Raw genomic sequence first — 21,043 nt, 5'->3', positions numbered from 1 at the left:
TTGTCCCTTATCAAATGTATACCTCTTCCATTAGAGATGTTCAAGGTGGACACTTAATCGCACGTGACAATTATATTTTGATGAGATGAATATCATGTAGTTAGCCCTCTAAAAATCATTTTTACCCATCCCCTTCACTTCTTCTACCATCACTAAGAAATTGATATATTTACAGATAATTTTGGAAACAAAACGGTCCCCACGCCTTCTCAAATTTTCAATTTTCACCTTAAGAGGGGTTCGAACCCAACCACAACTCTAACGTAATAAACATTTAGGTCACTTCCTTACTAGAAGAGTCAATCAATTTTGTTTGGCGTTCACAAGTTAATATACATACAAATACATGCTCTATTCAAAAGCTATGAATTCGTCGTGAACCCACGAAACCTCACCTAGCTCCGACTCGGTGTGAAAATGCATCAGAGTGAATGAATTAAAAGGCAAAAATATCTTGGGCCTTTCAACTTTTCTCCTCTGTGCTGTGCTGACGCATTTTGTTGAAACTTCGGAAATTCTTGCTTTGCTCTGTTTTTTCTTCTTGCTTGTTCTTGAAATTTATCTGTTGGGTTCTTCTTTCTTGAGAAAATTGAGCCACTTTACTGGAGAATTCTCAATTCTTGGAAATTTAGAGTCTTTTTTGGTGGGAAAGCTGGATTCTTGCTGTTAGTTTATCAACAGCATATACTAGGCCATGTTTTCACCTTCAATTTGCTTTCCAACAACAATTCTTCAAATTCATCCATCTTACTCTTCAGATAACACAAGCCGCTTCAGAACCCACAAATGTAAAAGCTATACTGATGACAGAAAACTCCCCTGTTTCTCTTTCAAAGACTCATCTTTCTCAGCTCGTTTTGATGTTTCTGCAAGTTTTTGTAGAGACGATGAATTAGTAAGTCAATTGGAAGTTCCAGATGATAAAATTTGTTCAGTGAATAGTTTTGTGGCTGACTCAAGTTTGCTTGGTCGTTTGCTTCAATCTAGTTCTAGTTTAAAAGAAGTTAAAATACTTCATGCGATTGTATTGAAGTGTTTGACGAGTAGTACTATATTCGTTGAAAATAATTTGATTAGTATCTTGGTGAAATTTGGGCGTTTGGATGATGCTCGTAAGGTGTTCGATCATATGCCTGAGAAGAATGTGGTTTCTTGGACTGCTATGCTTAATGGGTATTTGAGATATGGGTTTGATGATGAAGCTATGGATTTTTTCGCGGAGTTTGTACAGCATGGTTTACTGTGGAATTCGAAGACCTATGTGTGTGTGTTAAGCATGGCTGGGAGGTGTTGTGATTTTGAGCTGGGGAAGCAAGTTCATGCTGGTGTTATAAAGGGTGGATTTAGTAATTTGATTTTAGATAGTTCGATTGTGTCTTTTTACGCGCAATGTGGGGATTTGGAAAGTGCTTTTCGCGTATTTGATGTGATAAAACGCCCTGATGTAGTTTGTTGGACGACTATGATCACTGCTTGTTCTCAGCATGGGAGAGGGAAGGAAGCTTTACTAATGTTCTTGCAGTTGTTCTCTGATGGTTTTGATGCTAATGAGTTTACTGTCTGTAGTATCCTGAATGCATGTGGGGAGGAGAGGGAGTTAAAATTCGGGAAGCAACTACATGCTGCAGTTATTAAGAATAGATTTAGAATGGATGTCTTCATAGGCACCTCATTGGTAGATATGTATGCGAAGTGTAGTGAGATAGATGATGCTAGGACAGTGTTTGATGGGATGGGGAAAAGGAACACGGTGACATGGACGTCTATTATTGCAGGATATGCTCGTAATGGTCATGCGGAAGAGGCCATAAGACTCTTCCGGATAATGAAAAGGCGAAAGATCTTTGCTAATAACTTGACTATGGTAAGCATCCTTCGAGCGTGTGGCCTACTTAGGACTTTACCAACTGGAAAGGAAGTGCATGCACAAATTATCAAGAATTCTCTCCAAGATAATATTTATTTAGGAAGTACATTAGTGTGGCTGTATTGCAAATGCAGTGAAAATTCTGCAGCACATAAAGTCCTTCAGGACATGCCTATTAGGGATGTAGTTTCATGGACTGCAATGATTTCTGGTTGTGCGCATTTAGGACATGAGTACGAGGCTCTTGAATACTTGAAGGAGATGCTAGGTGAAGGCGTAGCCCCGAATCCATTTACTTATTCATCAGCCCTGAAAGCATGTGCAAAGCTGGAAGATATCGAGAGAGGGAAGCTGATCCATTCCTCCATAAGCAAGACACCTGCTCTGTCAAATGTGTTTGTGGGCAGTGCATTGATCAATATGTATGCAAAATGTGGACATCTTCCTGAGGCAATTCAAATATTTGATAACATGCCCGAGAAGAATTTGGTTTCTTGGAAGGCGATGATTGTTGCTTATGCTAAAAACGGAAACTGTGGAGAGGCATTGAAGCTCATGTATCGTATGCAAGTAGAGGGCATTGAGGTAGATGATTATATCCTCGCTACTGTTCTCACAGCATGTGGAGAATATAAGGAAACTATCAAGTCCAAATCGAAGTATTTCTTGCATCCAAATAGTTCTATAACCTAAACAGAAATGAGGCTCCTCGAGAAGTTTCAGCGATATACAACAACATATCCAGTGTAATGATGGTTTCATTCATGTCTCAATGACAGCTGAACTCTGAGTGCTTCATGTTAGAGTCTGGTTGATAGCTATTCGTCATCGGCTTACTTCTGGACCATCGATGGACATGCCTAGTAGCCCCTGGCTAGCCTGCCTCGCCGGTAAGAATGAGGTGAAATTTATCGGACTCTGCTTTTAGAGGTCCATAATATTCGAACGTTGTATCTTCTAACCTCAGTGATACTCTGTATTATACGTAGGTTAGGTCCCTACGACCGCGTATTGTCATATTAGATCATGTATACTTGAACTTTTTCTTAGTGAAGTGATAAAGAAAAGGTTATAACAACAATTATGTGTACTAAATATTTGAATATTAAAACCATGTTAGTATCATTCATTGGATTGTCTTCAAATCTTTAGCTAAAACTATTACTTGTAGCAAAAAAACTTATCTTTGGACAAAGCAAACAATATCCATTGGGTTTTTATGACCCAACTCCTACAGATTTGTGGATTATGAACTCAAAAATTGATTGTCTTTACTATTACCATGTATAACTTGTACACAATACAAAATTAACATAGTCAGTATAATCCCACAAGTTGAGTCTGGAGAACGTTGTGTGTACCCGTCTTACCCTACCTTGTAAAGGTATCTGTAGAATACAAATGTGGTAGGTGTATACAAATCTGTAGAATACATAGTCATTGCATGTATATATCAAATCGACTATCAGCAAATATACCCGTAAAGTGGTTGAGTTGGTGCAACATGTAGTATCTCTTTGCATAAGAGAGGTCAAACTTCAATTTTCTCGACCAACGGCATCTCAGTTATCCCATCATATATGAGATATACATGGTGGACTAATAATCGCACGACTACCTAATACCCTCCAAACAAACACATGATTAAATAATCCTATATTTTATCTCGGAGTTATCATACCTTCTACCTCACACCAAACTACTCCTCAGTTCTTAACTAGAAGAAGAGAATAAGTTCCTCTTTTGCCAGCTCAATATCATCACTTAGAATTGACAGATTCCTTCACCTGGAAAAAGCATATAAACCATATGAATACTCACACATTACAGCCATTAATCCTTCAGTTATATGTGAGCAACTTATGCAGGGAATCTCCATCAGCTTTAATTTTCACTAACAAATCCACTTGAAAAATGCAGTTCATTTAAATAATTATTCAGTAATGAGGGACAGCTGCCTACACATTCCCCCACAGATTAACTTGAAACTGATAATCAAGAGAAAAAAGCTGCATTATTACCTTGATGTAAAAACATTTTTGGAAGTTAATATTACACTAAAACAAGGGGGGAAAAGTTTGAATTTGAATGTTACAATTACCAAAAATGGGAAATAAGTCAACCATGAACATTAAAACACAAGGGATCATTTGGAATACTTGTAATTTGAATCCTTTATTCCGTTGAAGAGTCGGAATTTTCAATAAAGAGTCTTAAAATATGAGTAAGTTAACTCTAGAAAAAGTCCTAGGGAGTTCAACATAAAATATAAGTTAATTTTTACCATTTAAAATAGCATGAGTCCGATGAACCCCTCGACTTTACCTGACTATGCCCCTGTTACATTAGCAAACTGGAAAGCAGTTGGACCAACTTTTTTTCCTGGAGGTCTCATCAGGTAAGGCCCAAATGCTACAACAAGCCCACTGTTAACATTGATGGACAATAATTTACGTAAATTTTATCTCTATCTTAAAAAATGTGTCAAATATAACTCTTAAAAAATTAATCTTTCTGATATCGTTAGACTTGAGGCTAATATTGGTTTACTCTTACAGATAAAATATTAAATTATTATCTAACATTCGCAATAACTTATAAATTTTATACTGACAATTTTTTCATAAAATTTCCATAGTCTTCCCTCCCCACTCCTCTCCTCCTCCTTTTTTGGGAAAATTACGCGATTAAGCAAATTTATACTATTTAATTACTCATCATAGCTATAGTTTGTTATAATTACCATTCGCGGCTAACATTATACATTAATTACGTGGGCTGACTTCGAGTTTGTATATTAGCCACGTTTGTATATGTATATTTCGTCATATTTGTATAATTCACAGCTAACAATTCTTTGTTTGATTTGTATTTGTATTTGACAATGATCTCCTTTGGTTTTCAGTTTTGTCATCATATACATTCAATCTTTTTGTGTATAACTTCTTAAAGTTTGCATAAACGAGTAGTTTTTGTATAGTATAATGTAATTTGTATAATATATTTTGTATAATTGTTTAAAGTTCATACGTTTATGTTTGTATCAATTCGTTATTTCAAATTTTATTATAGTTATATAATTTAGACTTTATATTACTCAATTATACAAACATACGTGAATTATACATTCGTTCATGCGAATTATACAAATTATTTTCCCCTCTCTCGCTCACCTCTCTCCTCCCTCTCCCAATCTCGCTTGCCTATCTCCTCCCTCTCCCAATCTCGCTCGCCTCTCTCCTCCTAATCTCTCTCGCCAGAATATACAAATACATATGTATAATATATAATTATCTAATCGATATACATATACAATTCACCTCTCTCCCACTCTCTCGTTCGACTCTCTCCTCCCTCTCCCAGTCTCGCTCGCCACTCTCCTCCCTATAACATATAGCTACGAATCGTAATTAGCTAATTATAATTTTAAAGCGTAATTAGGTAATTTTTGAGTAGCTATATGCGAAAGTTCCTCTTCTTGTTTTTCGTTCAATAATCACAACAACAACAATTACTACATTTTGATAAAACCAGTTTGGATTGGTTATATAAATACTCTAATAATTAATCCACTATAGATTAATCTCATATTTTTAATCACATTTTTCTTTTTGGATTTTCTATTGGAGAAGGGGAAAATTTTGTATTAAATGAGAGGTGAAACATAGTCCAATATTTTCCAATTATGGTTGATTCTAATGGCAGCAAATCCACTACTTTTTCTTCTTTTCTTTCTTTTATTTCTATTTTAGTTTGAAATATCATACTGTAAAATATTATGAGTGAGAATCGAGAAAATTGGATTCACCAATTGTTCACGCCAAACAGAAAATAAATATTATTTTTTTCTGAACATTATTTTTTTAAAATTACAATAATAATAAATAATTATAAAACGTCGTAGTTGGAGGGCGGCGGCTGACTTCAGGTTACCGTCATTGTTCAATCTTCTCGTACAGTTTTTATTTTCTCGATATTTGAGCTTTTTTTGTTTTTTAATAAAGTATTTTTGTGAAATTAAAAAGTTGATTTTATTACTATTTGAAAGAAAGGAAAAAAAGGTAAAGAAAGTCAACTGTTTTTACCGGTGTCGGAAGCCAAATTCATGCAACGGTGAAAAACAAGATGCATATTTAATAACGATAGTATGTCCAATATAATTTTATAAGTACGATTCGAAGAATATATTATATATGTAATTCCGTAATTTTACATAAAGAGACTTTTTTTGATAATGTTATTTCGAAGTTGTTTAGTCATGAACTGTAATTAAGTTTTCACTTGAACTTGTATAGAGAATTAATTTTCGTGGCGTAATAATATTCATACCAACTTAGATGTTCGATGTTGCAATGTGGCATAGCAATTAGTCCTTTTCAAAATACAAAAGAAAATGCTCTTGAAATTTTTTTTTTGATAAAATGAAATGCATATTGAGAAATAATTTCAATTTTAATATATTATACATTTTTTTTTTATGATGACAAAATTTAAAATCTTAACTGTTTTTTTTAAAATTTAAATTAAAATTAAATAAACATATTAAAACGGGAACAGTAAATGAATAATGTGAAATTCGAAAATTGATAAACCTTGCAGCAACCAAAAAAGAGAAATATTTTGGCTTTTTATGGTAACTACTGTGTGAAGGGTAGCTAGGCTTGAGTTGAGTGGCCAATTGAAAAGATGGCTCCTTTTTTATATATCAATATACTATTCCTTTAGTTTATTTCTATTTATTTATTATATTAAAAAAATATTTTTATTAAATTTAAGAAATCAAAAGGTATTTTATTACTTAGCTCCTAATTTACATTTATAAGTAATTATAATAATTATTTTTATATGCACTGAATTTATATTATCATCAAATGATGATATATTAAAATTTTAATCTTCGATAAATATATTATTTAATTTTGTTTTAGCTAACATTATGTCTTTCAATTTTAGATGTACACAAATAAACACTTAATCTTATATAAAATTAAAATAAACATCTACATGTATTATAATGTACTATATTTAAATTGCCATGTAGATACTAAATAGTATGTCATATGTGTCTAGCTTTTTGTTCAATTCTATATAAATTTAACTATTTATTTATGTATATATCAACAATAATTGATTTTATTACGAGACATCGCATGATGTTTATATCGATCTATTATGCGTCTCTGAAAATTAAATTAAATAACACGTTTATATATTATACGTGGGAGGAAGTATTACTGATGGGAGTAAGTAAATGTGTAAGTATAGTAAGTGGGAGAAAGTAGCTATAGAATAGGTGCATGCAGATTGAAGAGATGATTTGATATAAAGCCTGTTACCTACTCTTTTTTTTCTTTTTAAGAAAAAATAATATTTTTGTATATGAAAATCTGAATTTTCTTCATGACGAGTCTCTAATAAAATAGTATACATCCATCCATCCATCTATCTCTATTTATTCGTATTGATAGTGAGTGATGGATTTGATTGATGATGAGATCCATGCATGAAACTATTTTTGTTTTTATTTTATTTAGGCCAAACACATGTGCAAACTCTTAGCTAGCGTTTGGCCATAAATTTCCAAATATTCTTGGCAAATATTATTTGGGTGAAATTTCACCATGTGTTTGGCCATAGTATTTGGGAAATATATTTCACTTTTTTAGAAAAATATGATTTATACCCATAAGTTTTAAAAACTATCAAAACTAATCATAAATTTGTATTACAAGTCAATTGGATCTTCGTTACAACAAATAACAAGTAGTGTTCATGACACTAGAGCAATGTGATAGTTTGGAGTGAGTGCAACAAGCATCATTCCATACATCGTGAAGTAGACAAAACACATGACTTTGTTACCATGACCCGATTGTTCATCATTTTCATCAATAATCATATCATCACTGTCATATTCACTGAATATTTCATCACTACTTTGGTGTTCACGTAAAAAATTATGTAATATTACGTAAACATTACTATGGAGGGTGTTTTTGTAAAAGATAAAAGTTTGGTGTAAATTTTAATTTTCAAAAGATCCCAAATAATGAGATTTGGCCCAAATACTAGAAAAAATTAGTATTTGGGAATTTGGGATATTTGCCAAAAATATTTGCCAAATAATGGCAAATTGTATGGACAAACATTATTTGCCAAATTTTTCCCCAAATATTATTTGGGAAATCTATGGCCAAACGGGCCCTTAAACTTGTTCCTAAATTTCATTTTGACACTCTAACTCAACCTTGTTTCATTTTAACCCTTCAACTCCAAATTTTATGATCCATTTTGACACTTCTTTTCAAAAAATCAACAAAGTGGGATGTGTGTACTTCACATGTCATTATTGTGTTAAAAAATAATTGATGAACATCATTTTTTAAAAAATATTTTTTTTTAGAGTTTCTGTATATTATTGTGTGAAAGAATAATCGGTGAAAGTGTGTTGATTTTTTTAAAAAAACAATTAGTTAATTTAAATAACATCACATATATATTTTTTCATATCTAGTCTACTTGGACTAACTCAAATATTATCAACTTTCTAATTTTTTATTCAACTAAATACGAGTAAAAAAAACTCATGTTCATTGCTAATTAATAACACTACAAAAAAATGTTGAAACTCGATAGATTTTGTTGGGTTGTCATTGATTTTTTTAAGAAAGAAAATCGACGTACTTTCGTCGGTTATTTTTCGTGCAAAAATATAGGAAAACTCATAAAAAGAAATTGTTACTTTTTTTATAAAAAAAACAATGATAATCCGTCAGTTTTAATTTTTTACAATAATTAACAGATGATCGTCGATTTTTAAAATGCCAAATTGCAGTTGAATAACATATATAGAAATTAAAAAATCATTATTTATTAATTTCAACTAATATTTGTTACTACTTATTCTGGAAAAGTTTGAGTTCTAACTTGAGTGATAGAACTAAGAAAAAAGAACAATTTGTGTTTAGTGGATTATAATTATAACTGAATTAGTGACAAGTTTGAATATGTGATTAATGTATTATTTGTAAAACTTCACTCAAATATAATTTGCCAAAAATATTTGAAAAGTTAGGATCAAACGCTAGCTAAATTTCATGTATTCAAATGCTGATTTGATATTGTGCGCACACAAGTTATTTATGACCTAAATTACGTATTCAAATGCTGATTTAAAATTATAGTGTCATATTACAGGTGCACACACAAGGTATTAATGAGATGGTTACGATAATTTTGTTATATTCAAGCACTGATTTGATATTATTTAATCCATGTGCACACACAAGTTATTTATGACCTAAATTACGTATTCAAATGTTGATTTAAAATTATAATGTCAGATTACAGGTGTACACTCAGGGGTCGTTTGGTTTGAATATGAGTTATGATGGGATAAGTTATGTTGGGATAAGTTATGTTGGGATTAGTTATGATGGGATAAGTTGTCCTGGGATTATTTCTTATTGAGTGTTTGGTTTGTTATATTCAAAATAATATATATTGATAAATTTTAAGAACAAGTTGTTTGTTTACAAAATTACCCTTCACTTTATTTAAACTTTTTAAATTTTTCTTTGTGAGCTTTAGTTATTCATTTTTTAAAATAAAACTTTTATTTTTTTTAACTTAAATATTTTTGTTTATGTATTCCCATGATAAGTACCATGTGTATTTAAAAATATAACTTTTTTCTTATTTAGCTTAAAAATAGAACTTTCCTCTTAAGTTTATTAAAGAGAAGAAAATTTATGAGAAATCAAAATAAAATAAACATAAGAATTAGTCAAATAAATTCATAAATAAAAATTATATTTATATAGTATAATTTTTTAATAGAAAAATATGTATAATTATCATAAAAATAAGGAGTAGTAAATATTATTATACATGGTATTAAAAAAAATGTAAATATACATAAATGTAAAAAATGATATATAAAAAGGATTTAAAGGGACATATTTGTCATTTACCTATTCTATCTCGGGATAAGTTATCCCGGGATTACTATACCACCCATGGGGAGGGATAACTTATCCCGGTACTAATTATTAATCCCGGGATAAGTTATCCCGGACTTGCCAACCAAACAACATAATTTTTTTTTATCCCATCACTATTTCCTTATCCCATCACTATTATTTCTAATCCCTCACACCAAACGAGCCCTCAAGGTATTAATGAGATGGTTACGATAATCAAATAAATAACTATATTATCATCTTGTGATATACCAGATAAATTTTTTTGTGAAATCATATAGTAATATTTTTTTTAATTTATACAACTGGTTGGACAAATATTAATGATAAAAAAAATTGACTATAAAAGAGCAGCTTTAAAGCATGGGGGGCCGGGGTATTTCTGGAGTTTCCTAGTTTGCAGTGCAAGTTGCTAGATCACCGTGAGTTTTGTTTGATAATAACGGCAACTCATTGTAAATGCTCTTCTACTCATACAAACGGTTCTCTTTAATTTCTTGCCGCAACATCGATAATAACATATTCAATATAATTTTACATGTATGTTCTTATTATCGCGTGAAAGTAGAGAGTTTGTTTGCTATAGACCATCCTCACAGAAGGCATTTGATAAAGAGAAAATAGGGAAGCAAGGTCGGAATAGTAACAACAACAAAATAGTATAATTATTGAAATACAAAATATAACATTTAATAACAAAAATCGAAGAATAAGGAAGGTTGTATGAGAATAATTATACTGCTAAAGTTAATGGTGATATGAATATGAAAATTATGAATGCATTATTTGTATACCTAAAAATATTCTATTGTATTTGTCTTCAATTAGTTTGAAAGCAACTTGGGCATGCTAGCATTTTATTCACGGATTGTCTCGTTATGGTCATCAATTGTTTCAGATTTTACCTTGTCATTTTCAACTTGGATCACTCAATCCACTAATTATGATAGTAAATTATTAGTATTATTATATGACTAATTAAAGCCTCAATGAGAATATTAAATGGTTTTATTTTTCATTTTCATTTAATAAATATTGGTGTTTTATATTTATACATTAGTTCAACAAAAGAAATTTTTAATAGTGTTGACTTTTTAGAAATTTTACCCTGCATGTTTACTAAATAGTAATCAATGTATCTATCTACATACTAATTATAATTATATAACTGTTATACATTATACTTTAAATATACACAGATAATATACAAACTATTACTAATAATTATACATATATATATATGCCATTGCACAAAATATATCGTTCAAGGTCTAAGAAAAAATCGCACCTCAATAAGATATTATATAGTCATTCTACACCCTAAAACAACCTTCAATACCTAATTACTACTATGGTTTTTGGTTATAACCCAATGTTCTGTATTGCACACATATTCGATAAAATTAAATTTCAATCGTGAACTATAAGAGTGAGTCGACCAATTTAGATTGCTTAAACTACAAGACTTATTAGTGAAAATGGCAATCCCTTGCACAATTTTATTTTCATTTTCAGCGATTCAAATTTAAAACTTCTAATTAAAAACGAAAACATTTAATTAATATCTTATTTTACTAATAAAACTCGTGACCTGTAATTTGTAAATCACATGAAAATAGTTTTGTTACTACTCTAAAAACTTGATCAAGATGTTCAGTTTGCACATATATTCGAGTCCGATTAAGTCCAGATCATTTCTGAAAACAACACAACTCCTAGAACATGATTTTTAAATCTAAAACTTCTGATTAAGAATAATTTTTTCTTACGTAATTCTACTTTATTTTATGTATTAAACTCGTGACGTATAAATCACACGAAAACTACTCTAAAAATTTGTTCTAAGATGTTTATAATAAATGATAAGTTTGCGTAAGTAATTGAAGGTGAGGGGAGTAGGAAAAAAGAGTGGGATGCAGCAGGTATTTTGGATGGATTTTTAACCTTTGTCTCTGTCAATTGGATTATATATATAGTGTGTGTGCTGACAGAAGAGATATGAAGCAGCTTTATAGGATAGATGGTAAAATCTGTTGTTTTTTTTTTTTTTTTACTCTTTAATTTAACTCTATACTTTTCTCCTATTTTAAAACTACTTTTTGTTCCTTCCCTTTCATTTACTTCACTGACACACCCAATACCTGCACTTTTCCTCACGCACGCACGCATAACCCCAATAATTCAACCAATCCATCCACATATTTTACTTACAAAAAACTTTATTTTATAACTTTTCAAATACATAATATTTGTAAAGTTATAGAAGTTAAAATTACTCAGATAGACGATAGTTAATAATGGTTCGATCTGTTTTTGACCTCAAGGAGTGGTTAGCAACAGAGAACTTGTTTCAATCAAATGACATATGATATTAGGATAGGACATGCTTTCCTTTGTTATAAAAAAGGAATACATAGACAAGATTCTGTAACTTTCAAATTAAAAAATGTAAGATGAGTGGAAATGTTTTACTTTACGTATGCTTCAATAGAATGAATTCAATATGAATAAAATATAAGTTAAATGGTCAATTGAAGGTGTTGTGACCTTTTGTTATCGATTACCTTCATTTTAAAAATAAATAAATAATACGTAATAAATTGATAGTAAAGAAAGGAATAATAAGGAAGGAAATTACAAAATTAAATATTATCAACAAGTTGAAATGTCAAATAATGAACCTACTTAGTTATTAAGATTCTCTTGTTATTATTAGTTATCTAGTATAGAATATATTAGCAGATACCGGGGTGGTCATTAATTTGTTGATATTAAAAAAAAAAGTAAAATTCCAAGTTAATATAGAAAAAAAGGTAATTGAAAGTTAAAATTGTATTTGTACATGAAAATACGATTAAAATTTTGTGAGTGAAAAATTATAATATTTTTTTTCAAACTTTAAATTACATGTTTCAAGTTAAAAATTGAAATAATGAATTAATTTGATGGAAAGAATACAAAGAAGAGAAATAGAGTTTAGAATCAACGTCACTGTCTATAATGAAATTTATTTTATGTGTCTTTATCAAACGGATTTATAAGGTTGCCTTTATCAAAGCATAAATGATCTTATGGACCCTAGCTATATTGACTTATCAAACCACATCAAATTCCTTTAAATGGGTACAATATTATATTAGTTAAGAACTTTTTTAGTAACATTAACCGAAGACCAAGCCAATAACGATGCAAAATAAAGAAATATAAATTTTGCAGTTGTCTTTCTTTGAGTTTCAATATTTTATTTTGAGAGGCTATTCTATTTGATGATGGTCTTAAAAAAATATTTACACAATCAAAACATTAGAATATAGTTACAAACTAGTATGTTGCTTTGTTTGCAATTTAGAAATCAACAACGAAGCTATGATTTCCATCAATAAATTCAAAATATGAAAAGTAAACACACGAAGAAATCAATAAAAGAATTCAACATCTTAGAGCTATTAGAAAAAGGTAAATTCAATGTCTCTCTCTATATATATTATCATGTATAAGTAATGTAAATTTTCATTGAAGAACGCATAAATAGTAGATATATTATGTATATAAGTTAATATGAGAGAATCTATATAATTGCAATCAATAATAGTTAAATTATCGCATAACTAATCTTTAAATTATACTAATAAATTTGTATAATTCTAATCAGTAATAAAATATTAAGATATACGTTCACACATTATTATTGATATATACAATTTACATCTATAATAAATTATTCACTACCATACAAAAGTTAAAACCAAAAATTTACAAATAAATACATCACCCTTTCCCCCTCTACCCCTCCCTACCCATACTCGTGTGGTTAGTAGTTGTCACACAACTCACAAGTCTCTATACCCCTATACTCAAAATGGCCATTTTCCTCCTCTCTCTTTCTATCTCTAGGCTTATCGATATGATAATAAGGGCCTTAGCATAGCCTATAGCATAGTACAGTACAGAAAGATCATCAGAGCTATAAAAAAAAAAAAAACAGAACAGGACAGGGCAGTTGCACAGATTTTTCCTTTTCCCCACCTACATCATCCATCCTTATGATTTCCTCCCACTCTAATCTTTCTGCAATTCCCATGAACCAAACGTACACTACCATCTCTCCTATAATATAACCCTCAAATCACTCTTCATCTTCTGCATAATGTGTTGTGTTTTCTTTGTATGAAAAAACTTTGAAGTTAGGTTTTATCAATTTCTTAGTGTTTTTGTTGTTGTTTTTTCCATGGAGAATTATCTTCAGATGCAGTTTGATTGCGGTGATCCGCATTTACCACCGGGGTTTCGGTTTCATCCGACTGATGAAGAACTTATTACTTACTACTTGTTGAAGAAGGTTTTGGACTGCAACTTTACTGCTAGAGCTATTGCTGAAGTTGATCTCAACAAATGTGAACCTTGGGAACTTCCTGGTATGAATTTTTTTTTTTCATGTAGTAATTGATGAGTTAAGCCTAAAAAAAAAAACCTAAAATGTTTTTTTTTAATTTTTTTTATTTTAGGGAAAGCGAAGATGGGGGAAAAAGAATGGTATTTCTTCAGTCTACGTGATCGGAAGTATCCAACAGGGCTGAGGACTAACAGAGCTACTGAAGCAGGTTACTGGAAAGCTACTGGAAAAGATAGAGAGATTTTCAGTTCAAAAACTTGTGCACTTGTTGGTATGAAGAAAACCCTAGTTTTCTATCGAGGAAGAGCTCCAAAAGGAGAAAAAAGTAACTGGGTTATGCATGAATATCGCCTTGATGGCAAATTTGCTTATCACTACATCTCCAGGAGTTCAAAGGTACTACTTACTAATGCATGAACATTTTTGGGTTATTGATTAACTGATACACATACATCAATGTATTTTGATGATGAAACTCAATACTTTTTGTTTTGGGTTAAAGAGATCAGATTTACTGGAGATATTCTGTGCAGAAATATATCATTGATATCACTGCTAGAGCCAGAGATTCTGAAGCAGAAAGTTTTGTGAAACTTCGTTTTCAATGTCTCAATTGCTTATGATGATTAAGTCGGAAGTATTCATAGTCTGAATAAAAACAGAAAAAGAAATAAAGTCGAAAAAAGAATTTGCTTTTATTATGATTTATGATCAAAGCAATTAAGACTTTACAGAATAATATACTGTCATGATGATAGCGATTTAATATAATCTCTTTTGAAACTTATTTTATTAGCCTTGACAAGGTGTAAGCATGCTTACGTAGAATCACCAGTCTCTTCGATTTTGACTTCTAGCGTTTTGACATTATTTTTATTTTTTATTAACTTTCACGATTATGTGCTTAACGTTTGTTAGATCAAAAACCCTTTAATCAATAATAAGACAAGCTTTTTAGACGCCACAAATTAGAAGGTCTAGCCCTTAAAGATGTTTTATATTTGTTTTGGTGGCGAATTAGAAGCCTTGATGTGAGTTATATGAACCTAGCAACTTTCGTTCAACAATGTTTTTTTGTTACGAAGTTCATTAAATATGTAAATCTAGCTCTTATTTAATTTAGGACCTAACACTTGCTGCAATTACTTGTAATTTTAGAAGTCGTAATTCGAAAATCTAAAATTTATAAACTTAAAATTTTGACTTCGTCTTTCACGTTTTGATTGTTCTAATATTATTTTTACTACAGGACGAGTGGGTGATCTCGCGGGTCTTTCAAAAAAGTACCGGTTCTAATGGTGCCGCCACTTCAACTGGTGGCGGCAAAAAAAGGTTAAGTTCAAGCATCAACATGTACCAGGAAGTAAGTTCACCGTCTTCCGTCTCTCACCTTCCGCCGCTCCTTGATTCCTCCCCGTACAGCACCACCGCTACTTCCGCTACAGCTATCGTAATCGGCGATTGCGATCGTGATCATCATAGCTTCAAAAAGGAGCACGTGCCCTGTTTCTCCACAACTGCTACTGCTACAATAACAACACAAAGTCTAACTTTCGATCCAACTTCTGTCTTCGACATTTCATCAAACACCTTGCATGCACTACAGCCAACTCCAAGTTTCAGTTCTATTTTGGACTCTACTCCAACTAATTTCACCAATTACACAAGGAACTCAACTTTCCCAAGCTTAAGATCACTCCATGAGAATCTCCAGCTTCCGTTATTCTCCGGCGGAACTTCTGCCATGCACGGCGGATTTTCTAATCCGATGGGTAATTGGACCGTGCCGGAGACTCAGAAAGTTCAACAGTCTGAACTTGACTGTATGTGGAGCTACTGAAGTAGCAAGTGTTTAATTTTAATTAAGAAGTTAGTTAAGTAGTAATAAGTGTGTTAATGTTTGGTTTTGGTTTATTAAGTATGGAATTTACTGTGTGTGGCAGCTTTAGTAGTATTGTCACCTTGTTGTAAACGTTCGGCGTAATTTAATGCATGTTATTATTTCTTGTCTATTATATTCGTACGTGATTATAGCAAGTTGTTTCAGAATTTTCAGACCATCATTGAACAGCGATGATTATTTATTTTTTGGATTTTACTTGCCTTTTAGCTGGGTATTACTAGTATTTTTTTCGTCTATGAGTACTTGTTTGGCCTTTTTAACTTTGAAATGTCAGTTTTTTAATCAATTGTGAAAGAGGTTCATTCTAGTATCATGTAAATATTAATGATGAAATCAGGATTTTCGGATTCAAATATGAAAAAATAAGAAATCATTTGATATCTACTATAAATATTTTTTTATAAATTAGGACAGAAAAATTGTATGAACCTCTCTCCCTTATCTAGCTTCGCTTTGTAGCATGGGTTACTGGACTAAGAGTTAGGATCCACATGGAATATTGTCGATGTTTGCCAATGAGACAAATTAAATTGAATACACCTGCTTTCACTTTAACTTATTTACATTATGTTTTTTTTTTTTTTGTGGAGTACCGTATATTTGGTGTTTTACGTACGGAAACTCTGCCAGTATGTGTGTGGTGAAGTTCTTAAAAAAATCCATAATTACCTAACAACAAAATGTGTGTTCAATATTAAATCATTGCAAAAATAACACACGATGGGATAAGGCAGGGTGCTATTAGATACACTGAAATAGAGAGATCAGGTGAGCAAGTTTTGTCTATGTTTTCAGATACATGCAACCTATATTAGATATACATTAGATACATGTATTTGGGGCACTAAATACACGAGTGAGGTATGAGAATGACAAGCGAGATTTGTATATGTATCACAAAAATATGTGAATCCACTTGAATACAATATATCTAGAATAAAATATACCTAATTTTGATCTCATGTATTTCGAGATACATGTATCTGGATGTAATAAACTCTTATAAGATTCGTAATATTACAAAGTAGTGCATATCTATATACTTAGCTTTTAAACTAGTGAAATTTTTGTGAGCTTCTCTAATTTTAAATATTTTTGATGAAATTTCTAACTTTATTATTAATCCAGGTTTATGGATATGAAAGCTCCATATAATTGCAAATACATTGAAGCCCTAGTTTGAGATGAATGTGAATAGATAAATGTACTTCATACGCACTAAAGAACATTAATCTCGTGATTATGAGATCATATTATTAAATGTTACTATTATTTTTTGTTAATTTATCTGACATACTTTTGTTTTTAGTCAGTTTAAAAATAATGTTATGTAGCAAATATTTAATGATATTTATCCTACTTATTATGCAAAAAGTCCACAAATATATCGAATAATTTTAACACATTGTTAAGTCTTCACATACTTACACTTAAATTTCATGTCTTATATCATATAAATTAAAACGGATGGACTAATAATTTACTTGTTAGAATATTGGACATATTTTACTCTTTGAGGTACATGAAATATAATATAAAAATGTAGTAAAAAGGACAAGTAGTATATATAGCGTAGGTGAGAAAAAAAGGAAATGCACAAGTCCAAAGAGAGAAAAGTAAGGGTTGAGATTTGCCTTAGGTAGGAAACTTATAATCATGAATGGGATCTCCCATTCACTTCTCTGTTCCTTTCCTCTTGTCAATATATGACCTTTCAATTTTCCTCTGACGCACTCTACTCATTACTGTTTACTTTAATTCAACATTCCAATTTTATTTATTTATTATGAAATATAAGTATATCATGTAAATTATATTTAATGTGAGATGATTTAGAGCAAGTGAATCAAGTTATTTAATTTTTAATGTGAGTTTGAATACAGAAGTTTTTAGTTGAGATGGTGAGTCGAGGATTAATAGAAAGTGTGAGAGATTGACTTTAATAATTTTTAAGAGAGATAGATGTATGTAGAACAAAAAAGAAACTCAAAAAAGTGATCAGACAAGATATGTACATGTTCAGTTTATCGATGACATGCCACTAGATAAAAAAGTATAGAGGTCGATGATTTAGATAGAAGGATAGTAAGTAAATGAGTGTACTCGTCCTTAGTATTCATAAAGTATGTTATTCTTCATTTTGCTTTGTTTATCTTGTTATTATTTTTTTCAGTTTTGTTTTTATCACACTTTTTTTGTGTCGAGGGTCTATAGTAAACAACCTTTCTACCCCATAAAAGTAATAGTAAGATGTGCAACGTACATCACAGTGATGGATTCAGAATTTTCACTAAGCGGGTTCAAAAAATAAAAATGTAATTATATCTAGGATTTGAATTTGGAATTTCAAGTCTTGTGTTCAAATATTCAAAATCTATATATACATAAAAAAAAAAAAAATTAAAAAAACTTGCATATTCACGTAAACCCTCTCACCACTCTTATTGATTCATCCTATCCTCTTTTCTATTCGTAACATTACATTAAGTATAATGCTATACCTTTAAAAAAATATATTAACAACATTAATTTATGAAAAACACAAAGAAAATCGTAACAAAAAGAATTTCTTTGACATTTCAATAATAGAAATTGTATCACAAATAGACAAAGAAAATAATAATATCAAATTTTAAAGGTACAATAAATTTAATTCTGAAAATCTTAAGGTCAACTCATCAAATAAAAATATAAGTTTTTAACTCTTGTCTTGTTTTATTCATGTATATGAACTGTAAAGCAATGTAAAAAACTATTCAGTTGTTGATAGAGCCGCGAACTCAAAACAGGAAAATAGACATGGCTTTATCGTACGTGTCATCATCGTTGCGTGACTTACTGGCTTGCTGCGTCACGCAGTGCGTAATAATTTTGAAAGCGAGTGATTCTGAATTTTTAACTTTCGATTTTACGAGAAATATTTTAACTTTAATAACTTAGTTTTAAACTTTACAAGTTTATGACAAAAGAAAATTAAGTTTCAAGGTTACTTGGGTTTAATTACATGTTGCAAAAGAAATTTGCTCAACTAAGCCCATTAGATTTGGTTGCATGCCAGAAAATTAGGTCCAACAAAATTCATCCTAATCTTATTAGCGGCCCAGTTACTACATTTACCTCCTCTTTTCTTAAAGTAACTAAGTGAGTGGTAAATATTTTTTCATTTTAAATTAATGTTTGAGACTCTTGGATATAGAATTGCGTTTGTCGGGGAGCTTTACTTCACTGATATGGGACGTCTCGACGTGAATCCAATATGTGTATCGTGTATCCTACGCCATTTGAAAACCCAAAATGAAATAAAGTAAGTAAAGCCACCGTCAATCCGTTACACTACATTCTTTTAATTAGTTTTTGACCTTATTATCTTGATTTATGAAAGAACTTTCAAATTAAAGACACTTTTGAGCATAAATTCGCAATAGTACTAATTTAGCATGCATTTCCTAACAAATATTTTGCAAAATTGACATCAACAAAGGTATCAATAAGAGAGGGAGTTCGGTATGAAAAAATCTCAAAAAAGCTATCTTCAAATGAGGTCCTATTTGATGCGAAAGCAAATTAGTCGAATCTATATATGTTTAATAAGCTGAATAAAATCACACTGATGTGGCATGCTTTATTGATCAGTATTACTATTTCTTAAAATTTTGATTTTTTTCTCTCATTTTCTGTTCAATAACCTTTTAAAATAATTATTCACTTACCTTATTATTAGCCTTTACTACATTTAACTCTTCCTTCCAAAAGAAAATATGTAACAGCTAAATACATAATGGAGCAATTAATGTGCATTATTACACATTTTTTCCTATTAAATCATTGCTTCAACCCACGTACTATCAGTTTTTTTGTAATCCTTAATCACCTATAATTAATTAGACAATTCATTCCCCTATTTATTCATACCTTCTTAGACCTTTTCCTTTGGGGTTTCATGTAAGTATTTTTTTCATATCTTCTTATACCTTTTTGGGGGGTTTCATGTGATTTTTTTGTTCTTCTCTTTCATCTTCTTCCTTTTATTTTATCCATCCTTGATAGCATCATTTTAAACAGGATAATTACTATGAAGCTTTTTGATATGAAGAACAGAAGAGGAAAGTCAGGAGTTGATTGTATCCATTCTTGATTTTATTTTTAACGTATGTATATATGTTACCATCCTTTGAAAAGGATATTACTATGAAGCTTTTGATATAAGCCAAGAGTTTTTTATTATTATTATTTTATCAATATCAATGTTATTTAATTTTTTTAAAGATTTTATTTTAGTTTTAGGAAGTTAAAGTTCTAATTCTATTCAATACGTCTCTCTCCCTAAATCTAAATTTGTATAGTATAATATTAAAGTTAAGTATACACAATGTAATATTAAAGTGATGTGATATCTCTCTATGTTTATCAAATTTAATTATGTTTTTTATCTGAATTTTTTAAATAATCACTATTATAATAAATTGTCAATGAAAAAGTGTAGAGAAAACTGAACATTTACATCAATATATATACTCCGGTGATGTGGCACTCTCTAAAGCCACAATTCTTTTTACAATAGTAAATATTTTTTAAAATTCAAATAAAGATAACGTGATGTTTAAATTTGTAACTGATAATATTTCAAAAACAAAAGATGGCTTGTGGTTGGTATGATTTTGATGTTAGATGAGGTTAAGGCTTAATTTGGACATGGTATGAAAATATGGATGATGATTTTATAGCTATGAAAGTAGTTGTGTCGTGTTTTTAAAAAAAACTCAAACACATATATACACACATGTGTTTATTCTTTTATTTTATTTATTTGTGTTTTTCTCCTTTATTTGTTTTTAAAGTTTCACCTTCATGACTCATAAGTCATACCTATTAAACTTCCACTTTCAATAATATAATTT

The 21,043-nt window shown here is 30.4% G+C and overlaps 2 protein-coding genes across 2 annotated transcripts; both read left to right on the top strand.

Moving 5' to 3' along the window:
* The first annotated feature begins 515 nt into the window (after positions 1-515).
* Positions 516-2,750, top strand: LOC125807226 (pentatricopeptide repeat-containing protein At4g18520, chloroplastic). The gene has a single exon (XM_049486951.1). The coding sequence runs from the start codon at positions 695-697 to the stop codon at positions 2,558-2,560; it is 1,866 nt and encodes a 621-aa protein (XP_049342908.1). The 5' UTR covers positions 516-694; the 3' UTR covers positions 2,561-2,750.
* Positions 2,751-13,820: 11,070 nt separating this feature from the next.
* LOC125840717 (protein CUP-SHAPED COTYLEDON 2-like) lies at positions 13,821-16,248 on the top strand. The gene is made up of 3 exons (XM_049519687.1): positions 13,821-14,264; positions 14,355-14,638; positions 15,492-16,248. Exons 1-3 carry the CDS (start codon positions 14,078-14,080, stop codon positions 16,080-16,082), a joined length of 1,062 nt encoding a protein of 353 aa, XP_049375644.1. The 5' UTR covers positions 13,821-14,077; the 3' UTR covers positions 16,083-16,248.
* The last annotated feature ends 4,795 nt before the right edge of the window (positions 16,249-21,043 follow it).

The sequence above is a fragment of the Solanum verrucosum genome, unplaced genomic scaffold, assembly GCF_900185275.1.
Source record: "Solanum verrucosum unplaced genomic scaffold, falcon-dt-bn FXZP01000277.1, whole genome shotgun sequence".
Classification (NCBI taxonomy): domain Eukaryota; kingdom Viridiplantae; phylum Streptophyta; class Magnoliopsida; order Solanales; family Solanaceae; genus Solanum; species Solanum verrucosum.
Note: the sequence above shows the minus strand (reverse complement) of the source record. Positions and strands in the feature narration are given on the sequence as shown.